This window comes from Siphateles boraxobius, unplaced genomic scaffold (genome assembly GCF_051911475.1).
Source record: "Siphateles boraxobius isolate OS27281-9 unplaced genomic scaffold, OSU_SipBor_1 7, whole genome shotgun sequence".
Lineage (NCBI taxonomy): Eukaryota > Metazoa > Chordata > Actinopteri > Cypriniformes > Leuciscidae > Siphateles > Siphateles boraxobius.
The window spans coordinates 28,944,402-28,968,482 of NW_027509197.1; the positions used below are offsets into that span (position 1 = coordinate 28,944,402).

The 24,081-nt window shown below is 42.5% G+C and overlaps 1 protein-coding gene across 1 annotated transcript in view; it reads left to right on the forward strand.

The window, feature by feature from the left end:
• Positions 1 to 24,081, forward strand: part of lrp1bb (low density lipoprotein receptor-related protein 1Bb) — a 393,159-nt gene that overhangs the window by 294,628 nt on the left and 74,450 nt on the right. The window contains exons 34-45 of the mRNA XM_077217131.1: positions 1,407 to 1,532; positions 1,735 to 1,866; positions 3,592 to 3,726; positions 4,028 to 4,157; positions 13,787 to 13,913; positions 14,026 to 14,177; positions 14,492 to 14,616; positions 14,741 to 15,112; positions 17,821 to 18,010; positions 19,090 to 19,294; positions 21,618 to 21,810; positions 23,365 to 23,490. Of these exons, the coding sequence (XP_077073246.1) occupies positions 1,407 to 1,532; positions 1,735 to 1,866; positions 3,592 to 3,726; positions 4,028 to 4,157; positions 13,787 to 13,913; positions 14,026 to 14,177; positions 14,492 to 14,616; positions 14,741 to 15,112; positions 17,821 to 18,010; positions 19,090 to 19,294; positions 21,618 to 21,810; positions 23,365 to 23,490 (2,013 nt within the window). The remainder of the gene's footprint in view (positions 1 to 1,406; positions 1,533 to 1,734; positions 1,867 to 3,591; positions 3,727 to 4,027; positions 4,158 to 13,786; positions 13,914 to 14,025; positions 14,178 to 14,491; positions 14,617 to 14,740; positions 15,113 to 17,820; positions 18,011 to 19,089; positions 19,295 to 21,617; positions 21,811 to 23,364; positions 23,491 to 24,081) is intronic.

Genomic DNA, 24,081 nt, shown 5'->3' on the forward strand with positions numbered 1-24,081 from the left:
AACCTCGACCAGTTCCTCATAAGCGGGAACATGAGCCGGCGAGTGTGACTCATGTTCCGCGCTCCCAATGCTGAGCACATCCACTTCCTCGGACTAGATGTGTAGGACTGTGTAGGACATCCACTTCCTCGGACTAGATCCAAACGATAGCTCAAGCACCGGGTTACTCGTCACGGGCAGAAGAAGCTGCAGCGCGGGCTTCTGCACCATGAACGAGCGTTATAGAATCCATAGATGACGAACGAGAAAGTGCCTCAGCAGTCTCGTTCTCATCTGCTAGATCCTTCTGCGATCCCCACGATCTAAGCCTCCGCGCCGCCTCAACACGCGGGACCTGAACCGCAAGGATCGCGAGCCTGGCCATCTTGGGAAAAAATAGCCAAGCGGGAGCGCAGCACTCTTAATGGGAGTGCTTCACAGTGTTCACAGGGCTCACAAGCAGCTCCCTCGAGAGCTGCCTGTGCGTGCTGAACTCCCAAACAATTTACACATAACTGATGCATGTCCCTGCCCATAATAAATCTAGGACAGGGGTGCACACATCTAGTAAATCGTTCACTCGCTATATCAAGGACAGACAACAATAAATAGGACAGACAGTTTCAACATAGAGCGCTTGCTGAAGAGCAATAGCTGGTGTGTGTGTTTCAGCGTCACCTTTATACTTCCGGTTATGCCGTCACTTGTTACGTCAGGACGCAACACCAATCAGGATTGGAATAGTTTCATTCTTACTTCAGAGGCGCACGCTAAGGGAGCGTCCCCAAAGTGTCGAGTTCTCGACGCAGTGTTGAGTTCCCTCGAAAGGGAACTATAGAAACTAACAAGGCTAACTATGGGAACAAAGTAAAACACAAGAAGTAAACACTGGGAGCAATGTAAACAGAAAAACACTTTGAAATAACGAATATCAAAACCCACAAAACTCAAAACTAGTGGACATGTATCACATCTTAATACAAATTAGATATTTTCCTCCTGATACATTTTAAATAATTTGCTTTGGCTTAAGTATAATGACAATATTTAAAATCGTCATAATTTTCTCACACAGCAAAAATGGGTCATACAATGTCAAAAGATTGTTTGTATGAGCAATGGGACATCAAAGGGGTTCAGGAAATGTATAAAAAAGTCATTACTTTTTTTCAGTTTCATCTGACTGTTCAAGTAGATCGGAATACAAACTTCACCTTACACATTTCCGTGTTCGAAACTCAAAAGTAAAGAAATATAAATGTTTTAATAAGGTTTTGAATAGTTCTCTTGGAATAATGAGAAGTGTTATAGAGGGAGAAGCCCAACAACCAGTCAGCAGTTGTCTCCACTCTCCACAAATAGTTTTCAAGACTTATTTTCAAGACAGTTTCATCACCATGTTGTCTCCTCTCATTGCGGTCTCTCAGGTAGGAATGCCTGTCAGTTAAATAATGGTGGTTGCTCTCAGCTCTGTCTGCCCACATCTGAAAACACACGTACATGTGCCTGCACCATTGGCTACAACCTGCGCAGTGACCGTCTCTCCTGTGAAGGTAGGCTGCAGTCGTGACACGTTTTTTGTGTTAAGCGGGGATGTCACGAATGTTTTCTTCACTTTTAACAACAATTCATGTAGTTTTTTCAGTTAGTTAGTTACTTGTTTTTTTTTTTTTTTGTGGAAGGCGTCTAAAGAAAACTGTGTGACGTTTATTTGACCTCAATCTAACATCTCTCGCTTGCTGTTGTCTATCACAGGTTTGAGTTCTTTTCTGATGTACTCTTTTCATGAGGGGATACGTGGAATTGCTTTGGATCCCAGTGACCACGCAGAGACACTGATGCCCATCAGCGGCACCTTGTTTGCTGTTGGCGTGGACTTTCATGCAGGTACAAACACTGCACTTGCTATGATTCAGTCCTGCTATCTTCCATTCTGTTCACTAGAACCACTCTCTGAATCCTCTGTGTGTGCACAACAAAGATAAGCCATGTATCGCCTTCTCTGCATTACTTTTTTAAAATGTTCTTTGCTGTCAGATCTACAGTTTTTGTATTAGCTACATAGTCTTATACCAGATCAGAAGGGACTCTACAAGACTGCATATCACATGTTGAAGAGATAAACCACTCAGATTGGTTAAACAAGTTGATGCAAACAGTAACTTAGATAAATATCCCCTTTTGTATTTCATATGTTGTAGCTAGAACCATAAGGGACATAAAGTAGTATAGTAGATAATCTAGCAAATGAAAGTAGTGCTGAGATCACGAAGCTGATGGTGTTGAGGGGTTGTTGTGATACTATGCATTATTCATTCTCTGAATGAGGTTAATTTGTCAGTGGTCTGATGCAAGATTATTCAGCCCGTTTCGGTGGATCATTTTGTGGTGACAAGTGGCATAAATGAAGTGAGCGTCAAGGGGGCAGTCCACATGTGATGGTACCAAATTATCATTCGAACAGTCAATGATATGAGACATTTCCATAAACATGTATGCATGCATTAGCACAGACTACCGACAGTAATCATTCAAATGTGACCTGGCCTTTCCTTCTCCTATAAACAAACAACCAACAAACACTGTGCTGAAAGTACAGGCCATTTAGCATTCCATTCAGTTTAGAGCTGATGCAAAGGATAAGTACGCTATACAGACGATGTGAGGTTACTGTTATTTATTTATTTGTTTGTTTGTAAGATATGATGCATTTATTTGTATTATTATTATTATTAATATTTATTTTATTTTAATAAATATGTTATATATTTTATTATTTTATTTATTTATTTAAATTATGTAAACCTTGAAGTAAAGCGTACTTCTTCCTTTGTATCTGCTCTAAACTGAATAGATTTTTATATGTATTCAAACAAATATTCAGTCACCTTAGTTCACCTTAAGTCATTAGATGGACAGGTCTTTTTTTTACACGCCGTGTGGGTTGGGAAACATGGCAGAATTGCTGACCTCAGCAGCCGGGCAATAGAGGCAGATGGTCAGAGAGTTTCTATGCAAATACTCTCGCCTACCACCAGAATCAGCGCATCTCAGGTGAAGAAAACCCCAGTCCAACTCAGCCTATGACAGCTGATTACACATGCATACCATTTGCATCTTATTAAGAGGCAGCTTGTTGGAGCATAAAACAGATGAGGGCCTTCCAGCTGGCTGTTGTCACATGTAAGAAATCCGTTAGCTGTGTAAATTCAGCAATAACAGTAGGGTGCAAGTAAATAACTACTCTTGCCGCATTCGGTTGTAGGGCAAAAATACCATTAACATTTAGAGGGGGCTTCTGTCAAAACAATCTTTTAGTCATCGCTAATCATGTTTAATTTGTTTGATACACAATTTTTGTATGTCACTTTGAATGTCCCCTTACAAAAAGCTTGTTGGCAACTGTAGTTATTGTTACTGATAAAAAGCATTAGAGAATTATTATGGGATCTCTTACAAACCGTATAAGACGTTTCCAGGATATATCTGTCCTGTGCTTGCTTGCTTGCGTTATTTATTTATTTATTTAAAGCTCCTGAGATGCATTCTCATACACAATTTATGTTACCAGCTTTGCTCTTAATGTGAATAAAAATGTCCTCCTTCATACAGGCAATGATACAATTTACTGGACAGACATGGGTTTAAACCGGATCTCCAGAGCCAAGAGAGATCAGACATGGAGGGAAGACATTATCACCACTGGCATCAACAGAGTGGAGGGCATCGCAGTCGATTGGATTGCTGGTTAGACACAAACATCGTTATAAAAATGGAATGCTGCCATTTTTCTATCACTATCTGTCTGTGTATAGTTTTTCAATAAATGGAATTGCTCAGCACACAATGTCAGCACTTCTCAAGATAAAATCTTTGCATTTTACCATTTAAAAGTTTAGGTTTAGAACAAAAATTTTTTTTTTTTGGAAAAAAGTCTCTTATGCTCACCAAGGCTGCATTTATTTGTTATAATGAAATACAATACAATTGAAATACAATAAAAACAGTAATGTGAAGTATTATTATTTTTTTTTTTTTTTCTAACCAGGTAACCTTTACTGGACAGACCATGGCCTCAACCTCATTGAAATTGCTCGTCTAAATGGTCTCTACCGGTCAGTTGTAATATCAGATGGGCTGGATCAGCCAAGAGCCATTGCAGTGCATCCACAGAGAGGGTACGTCATATGCCTTTGAGACAATGGATCAGATTCAGCCATGTCTGCTGTTCAGTATCTTTAGATCTTTAGAAAGACTTTGCAAATTACTGAGTAAATTTTAGGGAACTATACATGTGCATTAGACCATATAATACAATGAGCTCTAGTGAAATTAAAATGCAGGTTTTTTTTTTTTACCTTTGAAGGTCAAATACATATTGTGATCTGTCTAAGACTGTTTTGCTGACAAATTGGCTTTAAAATGTCTTGGCCATCACTAATGACCAAAGGAAGAATTTAAAACGAGCAGAAATGCATCTCCATTTAGTCACAGGCCCTTTTTGTAGTCCATTATGGTATTCTTTCAGTAATTAGGATCAAAATCTGTAGTATCCATGCTATTTTTTTCTGTTTGCCTTGATTTTGTTCTTCACACCCTACAATCAGAATCACACACCTAGAAGACAAGTTTTAGATATGAGCGTGTTAACCCATCTACCATACATCTGCTGACAGCAAGACATCCAAAAAAAGAGCCTCCCATTCAAGCCTAAGGCTACAAAAGCTGTCTTTTCCTTTCCCAGTTGAGTCAAACTTTGAATGACATTTCCTTGGTGGTATAACAACTGTTATACACTTTAAGGAGTAGTTGACTTAAAAATGAAAATTCTGACATCTTTTACTCACCATCATGTCATTCCAAACCCATGCAGCTTACTTTCTGTCAGCACAAAAGTAGAAATTCTGTACTGGTTGCTTTTTTCTTGTATCCTTTAGATAAAAGTGTCTGCTAAATGATTAAAGGTTTAGCGGAGGGTCTTTCCGAATTTTAGAGAAGACCCGCCCTCTCCAATTTTTTTAAAAATGCACATGCGCAAAACTCTATTTGCTCCCGAGTGGGAACGCCTATTAAACGTGTAGAGTGACCGAGGACTCAAGACATTGAGTTGCATTTGTGTAATTAATACTATGGTAAACACATTGTAATTATCGAAAATGAACACACAAGGTTTTAGAATATTTCAGCGTGATACCATTTACCATTTGGTCGTAAGGCTACTTTAGACAAATTGAGATGTTTACCGTGTCTACGCGGTCCATGACTTGTGCCAGGGCTAGCATCGCTAATCATAGCTTACATTATATTTTACTAGCAGTAATTTTAAATGGATTACTTCAAAATAGCATGACAGACTTTACCTGTCTAGTAGAATCTTCACGACTGCGGCATCAGTTGGAAGCCCAACCTGTGCTTTAAGCGCACGCCAGCGTGTGAAATATTCACCCAAAATCACTCTGGTCTTGTTTCTATATACTGCGACCTTTCTCTTCTTATCATACACTTCATATACATTTTTCTCTTTCGACCCTCAGCCATTTTCAAAGGAATGGCTGAAACCGTAACTCATCACACATAATACACCTGAAAGTGCGCATGCGCAGAAGGGACGAGCACGTACGACGGCCTTACGTAAACATATCACCAGAATGATTGACACTTAGGTGGACCAATAGTACCCACCCGGAAAAAGAAAATCCTCCGCTATACCTTTAACTATAAATGTAATTCTATAGTGAATGGGGAAGATTTCAAGATTCAGAGGGGATGCAAACAGTATCATATAAGTATAATACTCAATGTTAACGGCTACAACCAAATCATTGAGAACCATATCAGACAGATTTGTGAAGTTTTAAGAATCAAATCAAAACAGTTCACTGAACCGATTCAATTCAAAAGAATGATTGGTTCACAATGATTCATACTTCTCTAATGAACATGCCAAGTTTTTGTAAGGCTGATGTCAATATATATTTAGTAATAAACAATTGTGTTTCTCAAAACATTTTCACAAGGTTTGTGAAGTATGGCATTAAAATTATTTATTGAAAAGATTCAGTTCAAAATAATGACCACTTGGACCACTTTATGATACTTTTGCATCATTTTTTAAGCTTGGAGTTTTTCAGATTTTTATAGGAAAATCGTATGTGTTTGGAATGGCATTAAAGGGATAGCTCACCAAAAAATGAAAAGTTGCTGGTAATTTACTCAAACTCAGGCCATCCAAGCTGTTAATGGCTTTTTTTCTTCTTCTACAGAACAGTAAAGAAGATTTTTTTAGCTAAAACTGTGGTCCTCTGTGATTCATATAATGGAAGTCAATGGGTGCTATTACTGTGAGATTAAAAAAAAAACACATGCAAGTTTGTAAGTTTACTTTAGTTGTAAGTTTAGTTTAGCTTAAGTAAGTTTAGCTTACACTACGGGGGGAAAGATTCATCTTCTCGAGATACTGAAGCCGAAAAATTATCCTTAATTTTGTATTCCTTTTCAACGCAGTGCAGCAGCTAGCTGACCTAGAACAGGCCATCTCGCGTGCTCATTGGCTGCCCTGCGGCAACTGCTGCAGCCTACCAGTGAGCCCGGCGTGACGTCACGCCCAATGAAGGGCGCCCGCGCCTTCATAGCGTCACAGCCTGCCAGAATGGGCGTGGCTTAGCGTATAAAAGTAGGGGCTGTAGGCTGAATTCTCTGGTTTTTCGTCGACTGAAGCGAAGTCGCTCGTGGCGCGAGCACGGCCGGTTACGCAATACTCGTTCCCTCTCTAGAGAGAATCGAGGTTACGTTAGTAACCGAGTATCGTTCTCTTACGAGAGGTTCTCTCGTATTGCGTAAGTTTAGCTTACGCTACGGGGACACTTTGTCAACGCCGTGCGCGCCAAGCATCCACCATGAGACCCCGGACTTTCAGGGGAACCCCATAAGTGAAAAATAAGGTGGCCAGCCACACAGGCCATCACTTGTACATAAGCACACGTAGGAAATACAGAGCAGCGCGCCGGTCTGTATAGGCACATGGCACATACCCTACTTAGTGCAGCTCAACCAGGAGAGCTGAGTCATGTGAGAGTGATCTGAGCAGGAGATCTGGGCAGAATACACCTCTCTTTCAAACTGACAACAGTTTAGCCTGCAAGGCAGGAACTTCTAGGTTATAAAACCTGACAAAGGTAGACGGGGAGCTCCTGCCCGCCGCTACACATATGTCATGGATAGAAATTCCACTGGACCATGCCCACGAAGAGGCCACGCCTCTCGTGGAATGAGCCCTGATGCCCAGAGGGCATTGCAGACCTTTCGACGCATAAGCAGCTGCTATAGCGTCCACTATCCATCTGGACAGGCTCTGTTTCGAGGAGGCGAGACCCTTGGTGCGCCCACCAAACGAAACAAAAAGCTGTTCCGAACGCCTGAAGGAGGCGGAGCGCGTAATGTAAACCCTCAGCGCTCTGACAGGGCAGAGGAGATTCACATCACTTTCGCTGTCAGATGCTGGGAGAGCTGACAATGAAATAACTTGCGCTCTGAATGGAGTGCCCATCACTTTAGGGACATAGCCATATCTAGGTCTGAGGATGACTTTAGAGTCATTCGGCCTGAACTCAAGACACAACGCGCTGATAGACAGCGCATCCAGGTCCCCCAGACGTTTTATTGACGTCAGTGCAGTCAGAAAGACGGTTTTCAGTGATAGATGTTTCAACCCCACGGAGTCTAGTGGTTCAAATGGAAAAGCTTTCAGGGCCTCGAGGACCAACGAAAGATGGGAACTGACGGGGGGAGCGGCGGATTCTTCCTTCTAGCTCCTCTAAGGAAGCGGATGACAAACTCGTGTCTTCCCAGTGACTGGCCGTGCGTCGATTCTGCGAACGCTGCCACGGCCGCCACGTATACTTTGAACGTGCACGGGGATCTTCCCTTATCCAGCAGCTCTTGTAGGAAGGTGAGCAGATGCGCCACCCCGCATGTCCGCGGGTCCAGACCTCTGTCGGTGCACCATCCAGAGAACACCGACCATTTAGACACGTAGAGCCTTCTCGTGGAAGGGGCTCTAGACTGCGTGATCGTGTTCATCACTCCTTCTGGCAGGGCAACGAGTACCCGTTGATCAACCATGCATGCAGAGACCAGCACTCTGGATGGGGATGCCAGATCGTGCCGCGAGCCTGAGAGAGGAGATCTGCCCTCACCGGAATCGGCCACGGAGCTGTATGTGACAGCCGTGCTAGTTCCGGGAACCAAATCTGATTCTCCCAACGCCGGGCTATGAGGAGCACCGAGTGGCGCGTTTCCCTGATTCTCTTGATCACCTGTGACAACAGAGAGACCGGAGGGAAAGCATATAGCGGGAGGCTGGGCAAAACCTGGGCCAGCGCGTCCTTGTCCTTCGAGAAGAACGTCGGGCATTGAGCGTTGTCTTTTGACGCAAATAGGTCGACTTCAGCTCTGCCGAATAGGCGCCACAGTTTCTGGACCGTTTGGGGGTGCAGGGACCATTCCCCTGGGGGAACATTGTCCCTGGACAGTTTGTCTGGTCCGTCGTTCAAATAGCCAGGCACATTCGCCGCCCTCAGCGAGCGCAGGTGCATCTGCGACCAAATAAGGAGGCGTTCCGTCAGATTGCAGAGATTTCTGGATCTGACACCGCCCTGACGGTTTACATAGGATACCACAGACATGTTGTTCGAGCGGACAAGAACATGCTGGTCCTGTATGAACGGGAGGAAGCACTTCAGCGCGTTCTCGACCGCTATCATCTCCAGACAGTTTATGTGAAAACCCTTCTCCTGGTCTGACCACTGGCCAAAGACCGGTCTGCCGTCGAACAGTGCGCCGCAACCTGAGTTGGACGCGTCTGTCGAGATGACTTTCCGATAAGAGATGGTTCCCATCGTTACTAACCAGGGCTGCAGAGCCGCTATGCAGGTCTGAGTCACTCTGATTTTCTGGCCACCAGACACCCAGGCTCGGCGGGACACGTGAGGATTCAACCAGCGTTGGAGCGGGCGCATGCGCAGTAGGCCTAGCTGAAGCACCGCTGCAGCTGATGCCATACAGCCCAACATCCTCTGAAAAGTTTTCAAAGGGAGAAAGCTGCCCGTCTGGAAAGACGTGGCTAGGTGGCGAACACGGCGCGCGCGCTGTGTCGATAAACGAGGCGTCATGGTCACCGAGTCCAGTTCTATTCTTAAAAAGGAAATTGACTGGCTGAGCAGTAATGAGCTCTTGGTCCAGTTGACCGTAAGACCCAAGCTTTCCAGATGACTGAGAAGCACTGTTCTGTGAGATAGCAGTTCTGTCTCTGACTGTGCCAGTATCAGCCAATCGTCCAAATAGTTCATTATTCGCAGCCCCTGACTTCTCAGGGGGGCGAGCGCCGCGTCCATGCAGTTTGTAAATGTACGGGGTGCTAGGGACAGGCCGAACGGCAGGACGGTGTATTGATATACCTGACCGTCGAAGGTGAATCTCAAAAATCGCCTGTGACGGGGTACTATCTGAATCTGAAAATAGGATTCCTATAGGATTCCACAGGAATCCTTCAGATCTAGAGAAATAAACCAGTCCCTCGGGCGAACGTGCGCGAGGATTTTTCTGGTCGTAAGCATTTTGAACGGTCTTTTCGCAAGTACTTTTTTCAAATGTATCAGATCTAGGATAGGTCTGAAGGCTCCCGTCCTTCTTGGGTACGAGAAAATATCGGCTGTAAAAGCCTGACTCGCTCAGAGAAGGCGGTACCTTTTCTATAGCCCCTTTGCACAGCAGCTTTGCTATTTCTGCGTGAAGTAGGTGTGCTACTTCCGCATTCACTATCGTCACGGTCCGGGCTTGAAAGCGCGGGGGACGGCGAATGAATTGAAGTGTATAGCCCTGCTTTATTGTGCTCAATACCCATTCTGAAATCCCTGGGATAGTTTCCCACGCAGCTATGTGAGCCGCTAGGGGGCGAATGGCCTCCGGGTTCAGACCGCCGCCATTTGCGGGCTTGCGAAACTGAACCGGAGCCGAAAGCGCGGCACGCGCACTCTCGGTTCTGGGCAATGGCTGCTCTCTGACAGCTGAAACCGGCTGACTTATGTGAGATGTCCCAATCATAAGGGATGGGGAACATACTTTTACCACACTTTGACGCGCGAGCAGCGCACCGGGCGGAAAAGCTTTCTGTAAGCGTGAGTGCGTGTACGTGGGCACGAGACTTACAACTGTATCTGACGCCCCGATCATACTGGATGGGGAGCGTTTTATTAACGCCCTGCGTTTTGTGATAACATTTAGACGCGCGGGCGGGGCCCGGGGGGAGGTTTGTGTTGGCAAGCGTGAGCGCTCTCTGGCGGGCACGAGACTTACATTCATAACCTGCTTTTTTGATCTTGTAACAGAGCGGGCAGATAGTGGGCACAGACCTGTGGACACATTTCTTACATTCAACACTCGAGCGGGTTTTCTGCGCTTTATGAGAGTGTGCTCTGTGAGTGACACGGGATTCGGAGTGCTTATGTGTACGGGTGAACACTGGGGCGTGGGCACTTTCACTACACTTAAAACACTGACGGCATGAGCCGGACCAGACATTATACTCTTTTTGAGATTTCTCTGGGTCGCCGTGAAAACGGCATTTGTGTGCAGGCGAGAGGGTGAATAAACCGGCTCGTTGGCTGCTAATTGAACCACTGCAGTAGCCTGTTTGAAGGGGACTGACAGGGAAATGAACTTTGACGGCGGTCCGGCCGCAGCGGGACACGCGCGTCTTTCCTCTCTCGCTGTTAGGAGGGCTTCGCGTGCTCAGACTTCAGCGTAATTCTTTGCCGAGACCCTCTGGGGGGCGGCGGTCTGTGACGGCTGTCTGAGCGCGATCTAGGGCGGCCGCCCTGGCGTCGCTGCGAAGGCTGAGTCTGTGCTGGACGCTGGGTCCTGGTTCACACGGGCGGCTTGCTCTGTCTCTCGCGAGAGCGGCCTGTGGCGGAATTCGAGCGTCGCGGCAGGAAGAGGTTCATGGCCTGCGTGGTCTTCTGCACCTCAGAGAAGCGGTCAACGATCCCGTTCACCGCTGGGCCGAAGAGACCAGTGGAGGAGAACGGCGCGTTCAGGAAGGTGGCTCGCTTAGATTCCCTCATATCCGCGAGCATTAACCAGAGGTGCCTCTCTGTCACAGTTAACGCGGCCATGGCTCGTCCGATGGCTTGGGCTGCGGCTTTGGTGGCGCGGAGAGAGAGATCCGTCGCACTTCTCAGATCCGTAACTGCAGCTGGATCCCGGCCCTTCTCATCCCACTCACAGAGGAGGTCGGCTTGCAGGATCTGAAGCACAGCCATTGAGTGTAGACACAGCCATTGAGTTATGCCTGGCCGGAGGCGGCATAAGCGCGGCCAATCAAGGCGGACGTGGCTCTGCAGGCTTTAGACAGGAGGGCTGACCGTGACCGCCATCTCGCAGAGGGCGGGCAAAGGTGCGCTGCGACCGCCTCTTCCACAGGGGAAAAGCCGTTTTCCCCTTTCTCGGCGGCACTGTCCACTTGGGAGAGCGACGTGGAGGCCTGTGACTGAAGTCTTGAAGAAAAAGGTGTACTCCACGACTTCGTCAGCTCCGAATGAAGTTCCGGCAGGAATGGAGCGGGCCTAGTTGCTGAAGCTGCATGGCGGTGGCGACTCTGAAGGAAACAGCCGTCGAGCCTGTTCGGCGCGGGTTACTCTGGCAATGACCACTCGAGCCCGAGACGGTCAACAGCCTGTGTCAGCAGGCGCATCAGTTCCGCATCAGCTCCAGCGTGGGTACGGGTAGATTCCTGGATCGACGAGGTGGCGGAATGAAGCGACCATTCCCCGCTGTCCGATGCCAGGATGGAACAGCAGTCTTTCGTGGCGTGTTCCTCGGCCTCATCCTCCGATGCAACGGCAGTGAGGCTCGTAAGCGGCGCGTCAGTGAGGAGAGGCGGCGAAGGCGAGGCTCGAGGGAGGTTCTCCGGCGAGCGCGTCGCTGTGGCCACAGGTTCCGGCTGTCTCAGGGAACGGCGTTTCTTCCTGCGCGGTCCCACAGAGGGCGGAGTGACTGCTGCGGGGTTTAACGCTTCGAGTCGAGCCCGCAGGGTCGACAGCGGAAGCTCCTCACAGAGCTCGCAGCCCCCGGACGTGAGGGCGAGCTCTACGTGCTCCAGGCCCAGGCAGAGAGCGCAGATCAGGTGGCAGTCTCCGGTGCTGAGCGGGGCTCTACACGAGCCGCAGGAAGTGCGAGGCATCTTGAAAAAGACGCTCGCTGCTCTTTTAGAATTTTTTTTTTTTTGCAAGGCAAAAAGGATATGTCGCCGGATAGCGTAGCTTGCACGGATGGCTGAAGGTGGCGAAGACGGCCGGCTTCCTCAGCGCTGTCCTAAGCTGGCTGTTTGCTGTTCGACAGCGGCGGTGGCTTCTCTCAAATCCAGCGATGCGAAGAGCTCGCTGAAGAGACGAAAAATCAGAGAATTCAGCCTACAGCCCCTACTTTTATACGCTAAGCCACGCCCATTCTGGCGGGCTGTGACGCTATGAAGGCGCGGGCGCCCTTCATTGGGCGTGACGTCACGCCGGGCTCACTGGTAGTCTGCAGCAGTTGCCGCAGGGCAGCCAATGAGCACGCGAGATGGCCTGCTCTAGGTCAGCTAGCTGCTGCACTGCGTTGAAGATGAATCTTTCCCCCTGTAGCGTAAGCTAAACTTAAGCAATACGAGAGAAGAGAACATGTCTCGTAAGAGAACATGTGTGCGGGAGTGACCTCACACTTTGTTTGTTTACTACAGAGAGTGAAGGCGCATGTTCACCAACAGTAGGAACGTCTAAAGCTGTTTGAAAGTACACCTCATCACAATGTCTGATGATTTTGATGTAACACTAGACAATGTGGAATTTTTTGTACAACCATACTTGTTTATACCAGAATACTCTGATCAAGAACTGCGAGAGATTGATGAAGCAGCGGCAGGGGAACGTCATCAAACCTCAGGGAGACAGAGGTCTCTTGAAACGTGGTGGTGTTCTTGTCCTAAGTGTCATGCGATGACAACAGAAGTAGAGAGCCTCTCTTGTCACGAATGGAACATTGCAATGCCACAACTCGAAGAAATCGTTGAGGCAGCTGTCTGACTGAAGATCCCAGCTTTTCTCCAATTGCTGAGCCCCAGCTTTTTGCACAAAGTCTTAAGCTTGCCATGTGTAAACTGCAGGCGACACTTTGTTTAGTATTACATCGAGATAATTTAAATCATCAGCCATTGTGATGACTGGCACTTTTAAACAGTTTTATCCATTTGTACTGCTGGTGAACACACGGCCTCCCTCAAACAAACAGCGTTAGCTCACATGTGAGGTCACTCTTGCACATACGTCATTATGCGACAGAAAGCTCACGTTCAGGGCCGTTTGCCAAGTCTGTGGATTATTAGAGGTAAAAATGTTGTAAACAGTGTTCAGTTTCTTGCATAGGCCGATCGTTACGCTTCTTAAGACCTTAATGTATCGTCAAGAGCTGCAGGTATTTTGTTTTGTGTGCATATGTTTGTTTTTTTATCTCAAAGTGATGGCACCCATTGACTTCCATTATATGAAATATATATTCTAAAAAATCTTCTTTACTGTTCTACTCAAGAAAAAAAAGTTACCTACATCTTGGATGGTCTGAGGGTGAGTAAATTAACAGCACATTTTCATTTTTGGGTGAACTATCCCTTTAAAGTGAATAAATGAGGACGGAATTTTCATTTTTGGCTGAACTGTTCCTTTAAGGTCTTTAATTGTTAAAATGGTCATCCGAATCAGATTTTTCCATTTAACAGTTACTTATTCTGGACCGAGTGGGGGAAAAATCCTTGCATAGGTCGTGCACGACTGGACGGCTCTGACCAAGTGACCCTGGTCAGTTCTGGCATTGCCTGGCCGAATGGAATCACCATTGACTACGAGGTAGGGTGACATGACTCTACTTCCTGATGCTTTGCTCACTCTCTCTTCTTCTGATGCTAATAAAATAGAGCTGCTCAAAGGGAGAGGTGCTCATTTTCAAATTGCTTTCTAGGAAAATAGATTATACTGGAGCGACGCCCGGACCGACAAGATAGAAAGGATCAACCTTGAAACCGGGGAGGGCCGAGAGATTGTACTGTCAGCCTCCAATGTGGACCTGTTCTCCGTGGCTGTGTTTGGGGCTTACATCTACTGGTCTGACAGGTAATTTATTATTTTACTAAGTGCTACACTCTCCAAAGTGGCCCACGGAGCCAGCTGCTCCAGTCTCAACGGATTAACCCCTTCCGAGCAAGGTTATTATGAGGCCTGCCGCATGTTTATGTCATCTCCCAGGCAGCCTCCGTTGGCCTTATGTAAATAGGATGTACCGCAAGTCATTGCCAAGGTGACGTTTTCTCATCTTTGCCGCTAAAGCATCATTTCTGTGTGTTTTAATGAGTCTTGCTGCTTTTAATTAGAAAACTGCCATCATTACGCCAATGTCAGACTCTCTCTCTCTGTGCTGTCTATGGCAGAGCCCACGCCAACGGATCAATCCGGCGCGGATTCAAGAGCGATGCCAACGACGCCGTGACGATGAGAAGTGGTCTTGGCGTCAACCTGAAGGACGTGAAAGTGTTTAACAGAGGCCGGGAAAAAGGTTGAGGTTTCAACTTAATGAGTTTATTTAATTATGCCACATATGTTTTCTTGAAATAGAACAAGATTTATTCTGATTAACGCAGTGAGCATCCAGTGATGTTTGTCTATGCTTTTGCATGTAGGCACCAATCCGTGTGCGAGGAGCAATGGAGGTTGTCAACAGCTGTGTTTTCACTTGGGCAGTGGAAGAAGGACCTGCTCCTGTGCCCATGGGTACTTAGCCGAAGATGGCTTTGCTTGCCAAAGATATGAGGGCTATCTTCTCTACTCTGAAAGGACCATCTTAAAGAGCATCCACCTATCTGACGAGAGTGATCTTAACTCCCCTCTCCAACCTTTTGAGAACCCAGATTACTTCAAGAACGTCATCGCTCTGGCGTTCGATTATCGGCAACAGAGCTCACACCACAACCGCATATTCTTCAGCGACATCCATTTTGGCAATATTCAGATGATCAATGATGACTGGTCAGGAAGACAAGTCATAGTAGACAGTAAGTCTAGTTGGTTTGATTGTACATGCTTTCTTGCAGAAATGGTTATGAAGGGGAAAGTCCTGCTAATTGCTTCTTGGTTTGGGTTTTGTGCTAGCCTTTTGATGATCATAAAAGATGTTACTTCCACAGATTTGGGCTTTTTGTTTTTGGCCCTGTCGTCGTCCTGATGCAGAAAGGCATTTGCAGTGGCCCACATGTTGTTTAATGTTCTGCTGTTAGAACCATTCCAGCCTCTTAGCAGCCATTTGTGAAAGGCCATTTGTTGGAAACCGTAAGTGGCACTGCCTGTGATGTACAGCAAGGCCTCCATACATCCAACATCTAGTAAAAGTGTTGTAATAGCTACCTCCATTTTTCCACAACTAAGTGGGACCAATTTAACTGTCAAAAAAGATGTTTAAAACACTGCATCTTTTTCCATGATGGATTCTTGATGGATTAAAATCGCTTGTCTCATTTCCACCGTCCTCAAACTGTAACAGAAATATGAATGGAAGCGGGGTGATATTTTTCAAGATCCTACCTGTCACTGCTGTTGGAAAGTTCAGAATATGGTTATTGATTTCCTCATGTACGCTATATACGGCAGACATTTCAGCCGCGATCGATATCCACGTCTGATGGTGGCCCACAATGAAAACCTAATATGCCTAATGACTGTGTATTATCCATTTACAATGTAATGAGACAATCTTGGCGGTTTTTTTTTTTACTACAAAAACCTCATTTTCTACTTATTATAGATTGTTCACTTTGTAATTTCTTATTCAGAACACATGCAAAAATAATTAGCCTATGTTCAAATGGCAAATACAGTAAGAAGAATGTTGCAATAATCTAAATGTACACTAGAAATTCTTGAATGAAATTCCTCATGATTGATAGCAGAAATTCAGGGGATGTTCTTAAAGAAATAATTCACCTCAAAATTTAATTTGGGATAATTTACTTTTATGGTATGCTTCTTTTTTTAAAACTTATAATATTCAGTCCTCAAAAAGAAATTCTAGCTTTAGAACAAAACAATTTCAGTAAATTATTTATTTTTTTCTTATGTTTTCCCCTTTCTTTTTCTTTTCTTTTTTTTTGCATGAACATCTAAATATAGTTTATTTGTCCTTTGTAAACAGAGAAAAATAAAGTCCTGAATGCCTTTTCAGTATTTAGTAACCCATCTGATTTCACTTTGCTGAAGTTAATGGAATGCAGATATACTTAGAAAGCCTCTGTGCTGCATGATTAGTTCGTCTATCCACTTACAGTACTCTCTGAGTTCTCTTTTAACTAACCTCATTGCTCCTTGGGTATTAGACCTTTTCATATTTCATTTTTACTTAATTTGCCATCTCTATCCTCTTGCTGATAATAAAAGGGGTTTTGTTCTGATTCTCTCTTGCCTTTGTTTAGCATATATGACAAAATATAATTTACAGCAAATAGAATCACTGCTTCTTTTTTTCTTTTCTTTTTTTAGGAATTTCAGTATTACAGCTAAAACTAAATTGCTGTTGAATACACTACTTTTTTTAAATTAGTTATGTATAAAATGCATTATTAATATCTAAAATTAACTAATTAAATTAAAACAATGGCATGCACATTTTTCAAGTGATTACTTTAGCATGAAATCCACATTACATTAATACTGATTGGACTGAGAAGTAGTTCTGTAATTAAAATTAGCTGTACATTTTTTTTCAAGACCTAATGCACAGATTAGATATTTTGATGAATATGTAGCTAGTGCTAGAGATGTTTTTGAACGAGACGTACATTTGACCATTCACCGGAACTTTTCATTCCCCTACCACACTGTAACGTTCACAGAGAAATCCTCCACCTCTATCCATTTTGAGTGTAAGTACCGCAGCCAGAGAGAGTGAGAGACTGATGTTGACTGCAGGTTGAAATGAGCCTGCTCTTTTGATGACGTCTCCACACTTGAGCTCAGTCACTTTTCCAGAGATGAAAGCCAAGCCCAGCCACCTCGACTACATGCACACTCATCCACACACACAAACACTCATGCACACTCTGCGTTCTGTCACCGGGAGAGGGCGAGGACGTTAATAATCCGTATTTCCCTAATTAAGTCATACATCCCCTGTTAATTACTCCCTGGCCTCTCTAACAGTTTCTGCAAAGGCAAGCTGTCAGGCACTTTTTATTGTGAATGATTAATTAGTTATGTATTTCTGCAGACTGTTAATAAAGTAGTATCTAAGATTTTTCAAAGTGTGACATTTTTACCTACAGCCTCTGCTAAGTTAAACACAATTGCTATTTAACTGATGAAGTTTTAGACATGACAGCAGACAAAACCTTACAGTTTTATAATGCTTAGTGAGATGTCAATTTGATTTATTATGGTTTTCTGAATAAACTCACTCACTGTGATTACTAGAAACACTATTGCAATGTTTTTTATCTTTTTCATTCAAAAATATAACATTCATTCATTACCGTGGTCTATATCAAACAGTACGATGGTATAATCATATTAGTAAAATAAATATTAAAAATATTCTTAAACAGCTATACATACTAAAAAAAGTTGAAAGTAGCACAAACGAACACGTAATTTAAACAATTTTAACATCAAAGAGAACATACTATTACATCACCTTTCCATGTGACTGGTTTCAATATGTCATTAGCCAGTGGGAAAGAAGCATGGTCAAACTGTAGTTTGTTTTCCTCTCCAGATGTGGGTTCGGTTGAGGGCTTGGCTTATCACAGAGCATGGGACACGATTTACTGGACTAGCTCCACCACCTCAAGCATCAGCAGATACACAGTAGACCAGAGCCGACAAGGAGCCTTCACCAGGCAAGCTGTTGTCACCATGTCTGAGGATGACCATCCCCATGTCTTGGCCCTGGATGAATGTCAAAAGTAAGTTTTTTGGGGGGGATTTTTTCACTCACTTGGGTATTTGATATTGTTGGTCTGTAAAGAATACTGTCAAATTTCAAAAATGACATTGACACTGCTTTTTAGAAATGTTCAGTGACAATACTTTCATACTGAAATTTAATATGATTTTAGATGAGAGTTTGAGTTTGTTGTCATCTGCATTGAAATGCCTATTTGCTCTTAAAAACATCCCCAAATGCACCATCATTGGTCATGTGACATGCGAGAACCAATGAAGTTTGGTGTGCAAATGGTGCTGTTTTTCTGCTCCGACAGAGGGAAAGATTCCATTCACTGTAGGCTAAACAAAATGGATACATTCACTCGCTTGACAGAGGAACCTTTGTCGACACGTAATGTGAAACAAAATTGATTTTTATTTCAGGAGGAAGCACATTGACTTTTAAAATTGAGAGCAAATTGATTCATCACACACAGGAAAACTGACATATATGGAATGTCAATCAGTCAAGAAGGAAAACATTTTAATTAGTTTGACCTCTTCCGATGAGCCAAGCATCATGTGAAATTTGTTGTGAATGGAACATTTTTATTCCTGACTGAGCAAAGTAGCAACTCTCCGGACATAATGGATCGTATATGCACTTAAATATCCCCTCTAAAAGAACCATTTGAGACTGATGAACAGAATTGCTATTCAGAAAGATGTGCCGACCCTGAGTTCACTGACTACATTAAACCCTCAACCTTGGAGAGAATATGCTTACTTGGTTATCTGGCACTTTTTCAAATGGACTACAGACTGCTGTTAATTAGAATCTAACCTGAAATGATTAATTGGCATAAAATGTCAGCATGTATCACTAATTTTCAATTAGTCCATGGAATTAGACTGTGAAAGGAATTTTTTAAGAGGAAATGTCAAACAGGCCCTGAGGCCTTTCTGTCCACTACAATTTGTGAAGTCGGTGATATTCCCCAGTCCCATAGAGCTGGTTTAAAAATACAGACAGACGACAGTATTTAATCAATTTTCTCTAGTGCTTTCTGTAAAAAAGCATCTCTTCCTCTCATTTTCTGTCCTGTGTATTTTATAGCCTGATGTTTTGGACCAATTGGAACGAGCAGCGCCCCAGTATCATGCGCTCCACTCTTGCAGGAAATAACATGAAAGTCATCATTAGCACAGATGTATTCACTCCTAACGGACTCACAATTGACCATAAAGCAGAGAAGCTATATTTCTCTGACGGCAGCCTGGGCAAAATTGAACGCTGTGAATATGACGGCTCCCACAGACGTGTAAGTATGACTTTTTCTCTGTTTCGTGGTGTTTCGGAGACTTTTCAAGGAAATTATCATGATTTCATTCATGATGTCATTTTACTGTCAAGATACATTATTTTTTTTAGCACTTTACAGTAAGTTTCAATTCATTAACATTTAATAATGCATTAGAAATCATATACTAACAATACACAATATCTACTGCATTTGTTAATCTAGATTTATGTTAATTTCTAAAATATAATTTTACATTTATAATATTTGTATACATATTTTTGAATTAGCAATGAACTATAGTATTGTTTTATAAATTGACATTTAACCTAAATTATTAATGCTGTAAAAAATTGTTGTGCAACTCGTTAACAAATTGAACCTTACTGTCAAGTTTTCCGCAAACTAAATTCAATTATATGCTAATTAATTAATCACAATTAATTGCATATAAATATTTGTTGAGAAAAAAAAACAAATGAAGATGATTCAAAGATGTCATTCTTTTATTTTTTTTAAATAATGAATAATGTTAAATTAATTCCAGAGGGTTTCCAGTGCTAGCTCATTCTTTGTTTAAGAATATTTTATAGTTATTGTTTAATTAAGTGCTTTTGATTAGTGGAAATAACAACCATCAGTTGAAGCAATTCCTACTCATTTTCGAAAACATAAACCTCAATTGGGTTTTGTGTCCGGTCACTACGTCTACATGATAATGACTTGATGACCACTCAAAGGTCAGCCAACCCCCTAGAGTTATTAGTGTCTGTTGACCCTTCACAAGATCAGTTTAATTGTAATGAATTATTTACTTTAAAGAAACATGACAAAGAGTTCATTAGAGTTCCTCAACCTCCCAAACTAAGCGCACTGATGGTAATGAAAGCTTATTTTGAGACTCCTGCTGGGCTGTTCTCTCAACTAGCCAATTAAACTGTGAAGAATTAAGCAAAACTAAATCAACATGGCTTTTGGCAAACTGCCTTACATTTGGAATCTCCCAACTGGTTTTAGTGAGGGGGATTGTGCAGTAAGTCGAAGCTTAGTCGCTACGCATGGTTAGACTTTCTCAGATGAAACACAGTCTGTCACAGTCTGTGTGGTGCCATCATTTACATCATATCCACACAGAGAGGACTATTATTATAGACGTTAATTTTCTGTAATGCCCATCATAACAGAAAGCAAATGCATGTGGCTATAGTTGTTAGCCGAAAACTCTATTTGACATCTATTTGATCAGATAAACAGAGATAATTAGTGCTGGAGCAGAACGCTTGCACCTCTAAATTTAATTCTGAATCAATATGCTCCATCAAAAAACCATCTGGCATGCTCCTCATCCTACCAACACCCCCCCCCCCCCCCCCCCCCCCCCCATTCGGATCTCCAGTTGTTGTTTGCTCAAGCTGGGCTCTCTTAATCAACACCTGTCCTATTTTTCCCACCATGGTGGTAGGGCTAATGTGATCACGGCTACAAGCGTGTTCCTGTTAATGCTTGGGTCTCCAGAGCTGTGGGACATCCTCCCGCCCCACAGCCCGGAAACTCCCAGAAGGAGTCGTGTGATGTATATCCGTGTCCGTCACCATGACACCTGCATTAACACTCTCAGGATCTGGGCTAAACTGGCTACTGGGGGATTATTTAAAGCACGTGTCCTCTACCTACACATTAGTTTTGGTCCCCTCTAAGAGACTTTCCAGTGTTCATCACAGTCTGTTTTTGTCTCTTGTTTTTAAGTATAAGCCATGTTTTGGTCATGTTTTTAGCCTTGTGTAGGATGCATTTCTTTATAGAACCATTTTTTTTGAATGGCTGATAATAATGTTGAATAGTTTGACAGCAGGATGGTTGAAATTTTAGGGATGCACAATATGTCAGTCCCATACCATATTAGAGATTTCTTTTTTATTTATTATTTATTCTACCTGTCCATATTTGATATATAATCGTGCATGATCCTTTTCTCTGGTTTTATATTTAGATTACCTTTGTGATTGTCTAACGTTCATTTTATAATATTAATTATTATTTTTAATATTACTTTTTATTCAACAGTGTTAAATGTAATCTTTAAGAAGTCTCAAAATAAATATAATTTTTTTCATAATTTACATGATAATGCCTAAATTCACTTTGTTTGAAACGTTTGATTTGAGTTTTTTAGTGTATTAATTTTAATTTGTTTAGAAAAGCATTGCATAGCCTTTTAATGTCAGCCCTAATATGAAATATGCCCACATAAGAGACTTCTTTCAGATACATTAATAAATAACATTATAAATATAAAACCTGTAAGCAATTTTCTCTTTAAGTGACCCTCTGTATTTGTTTTTAGGTGATTGTTAGGTCGGGACCTGGCACATTTTTTGGACTTGCTATCCATGGAAACTACATTTTTTGGTCTGATTGGACTCGGCGGGCTGTGCTACGAACCAACAAGTTCACCGGAGGAGACACTAAAGTTCTTAGAGCTGATATTCCCCATCAGCCAATGGGAATTATAGCAGTTGCCAAAGACACTAATAGCTGTAAGTATTCCAAAATAAAAAATTGGGCACTTAAAGTGCCCTCTGAAACTTTTCATATCCTAGTTTCTCGCTTTGGATTCAGAGCTGAGCTTTTGCTGGTGGAGACTCTTTTTGATTTCTAAGTAATAGTAGGGATGATAAATTAGAATGGACTTATTTAGTAACCAAGCAAACTAAATTAGAGACATAATTAATTTTAAAACGTATCCTCGAGTCGAAGAGAATTCTCTGAACTGTCGCAAATGTTAAAAGTAGGACATTAAGAAATGGGTTTAAGCGACTCCCGACGGTTTGTGTTTGTGAGCCTGCTGTTAGGGGTTTTCTCCTCTCATTTGTTTGATCACACCATGATTGCAGCTGTCTGCCCCTAACCACTTCTACCTAGTGAATGTTACCAGTCAGCACCTCCAGAGAGAGATGCGTGTTCATTCGAAGACAGACTTGAGGAAAACTGCTATTTTGATCAGCAATGTGATCTTTCCTATCCTGTACTTTCATCTGACACTTTGCCAAGTTAACACACCAGCTTTGATTGTTGAGGCTCATTTCCATGTTCATGCTGAGTCATAGCGCAATGAATTAGAGATTCTGAAGGCTCTTCATAGGTGTGCTTCGTACAGCTCCCAGAGGTTCTGGATTCATACCATTTTCTGACAGTCTGCACATTAATTTAAAACTACTTTGATCAATCTGATTGAATGGACTGGTGAAAATACTTCTATTTAGATTTTTTTCATAAAGAAATTATGCCATTTTCATAATGATTTGAGTGAAAATTGCAGAGTGACTTAGCATTTGGTTTGTCATTTTGCTTTAATGACAGCAGCACTCGAACTTCATGAACTGAACACCTGTTCTTCAGCATGATTTGAGAATGATTTTTCTTGTTGTAATGGAAGCAAGAACATTTGTTGTCTGTACAAATAGAGTCACACGATCAATTTCACAAATTTGCTTATTTAATTGTAGTCCAGATAGAATTTAGCACTTATTTAAATATAGCAGATTCTGAAATAGTTATAATCAATTTAATGGTTTATTTTATTTTATTATTATTCATTTTATATTTTTTGGTTTTAAATAGTTTCAGAATCCTCAAACGTTTTTAATTGGCATGTTTAATTGGACTTTAAATCCCTTATGTTCACACACTTTTGGACGCCACACTTTTAAATAGTAATTTCCAAAGCCTAACAAAGGAAAATAGTACCGTTTTCTTTTTCCGTTTATCAGATTACACTTATGTTTTAACATTTTAAACAACTTTTTAGTTTTGCTTAGAAATTGCACTTTTTGTCAGAACTCCAGGGTATTCAATGAATAAACCCCTGATGGTACTGCATTTGTCGGTGTGCTTTAATAGTCAGCTCTTTTAAAAGAAAGCAAACCTGTTTTTAGCTCAAAGTTTTATGGATTACTCACTTCAAAGACTTTGGAATGACTTTTCTCTGGGTCATTGTTTGTTTGTTATTTAATATTGTTATTCAGCCTTTTTTTTTTTACTCCGAACACTGTTGTGATGGTACGTGATGTTCCCTTGTCCCTCTGTTTCAGGTGAGCTATCTCCATGCAGGGTTCTGAATGGTGGTTGTGGCGACCTGTGTCTCCTTACTCCAGATGGCACAGTCAACTGCAGCTGCCGAGGAGAGCGGATCCTGCTCGATGACAACAGATGTGTGTGTAAGTTTCGTCTTCACATCCACAGTGCCGTGCCTCGCTCAGACTCTCAGGAAATATGAGACCCTCCATCTCAGAAAGATGTGAAATGACTTTTCTTTAGCTATTTCAGCATGTATCCTGTGTTTCATAATGGATATTGCTAATCTACTGTAGAATTAGGGATTTGAACTTTTCCCATACCTTTTTTACTACGCAAATGAATGATACCTCAAATCTTACGACTTGTCGAGTAGAGGTCAATTTTGTCCTAAATATTATTTATTCAAAATTTAATTAAAAGTGAAATAAAAATACAATTTGACTTGAATATATTTAAATTTCAATGTATTGATGGATAGCCTCTTGAAATGCAGCATCTTGTTTTCAAGAGGGTCCAATATCATTTCTATGATGATATATTTATTGGCTGATATATATTGGTGCATCCCTAACATATAGTGTGTGTGTGTGTGTGTGTGTGTGTGTGTGTGTGTGTGTGTGTGTGTGTGTGTGTGTGTGTGTGTGTGTGTGTGTGTGTGTGTGTGTGTGTGTGTGTGTGTGTGTGTGTGTGTGTGTTTTTTTTATATTTATTTTTTATTATATATATATATA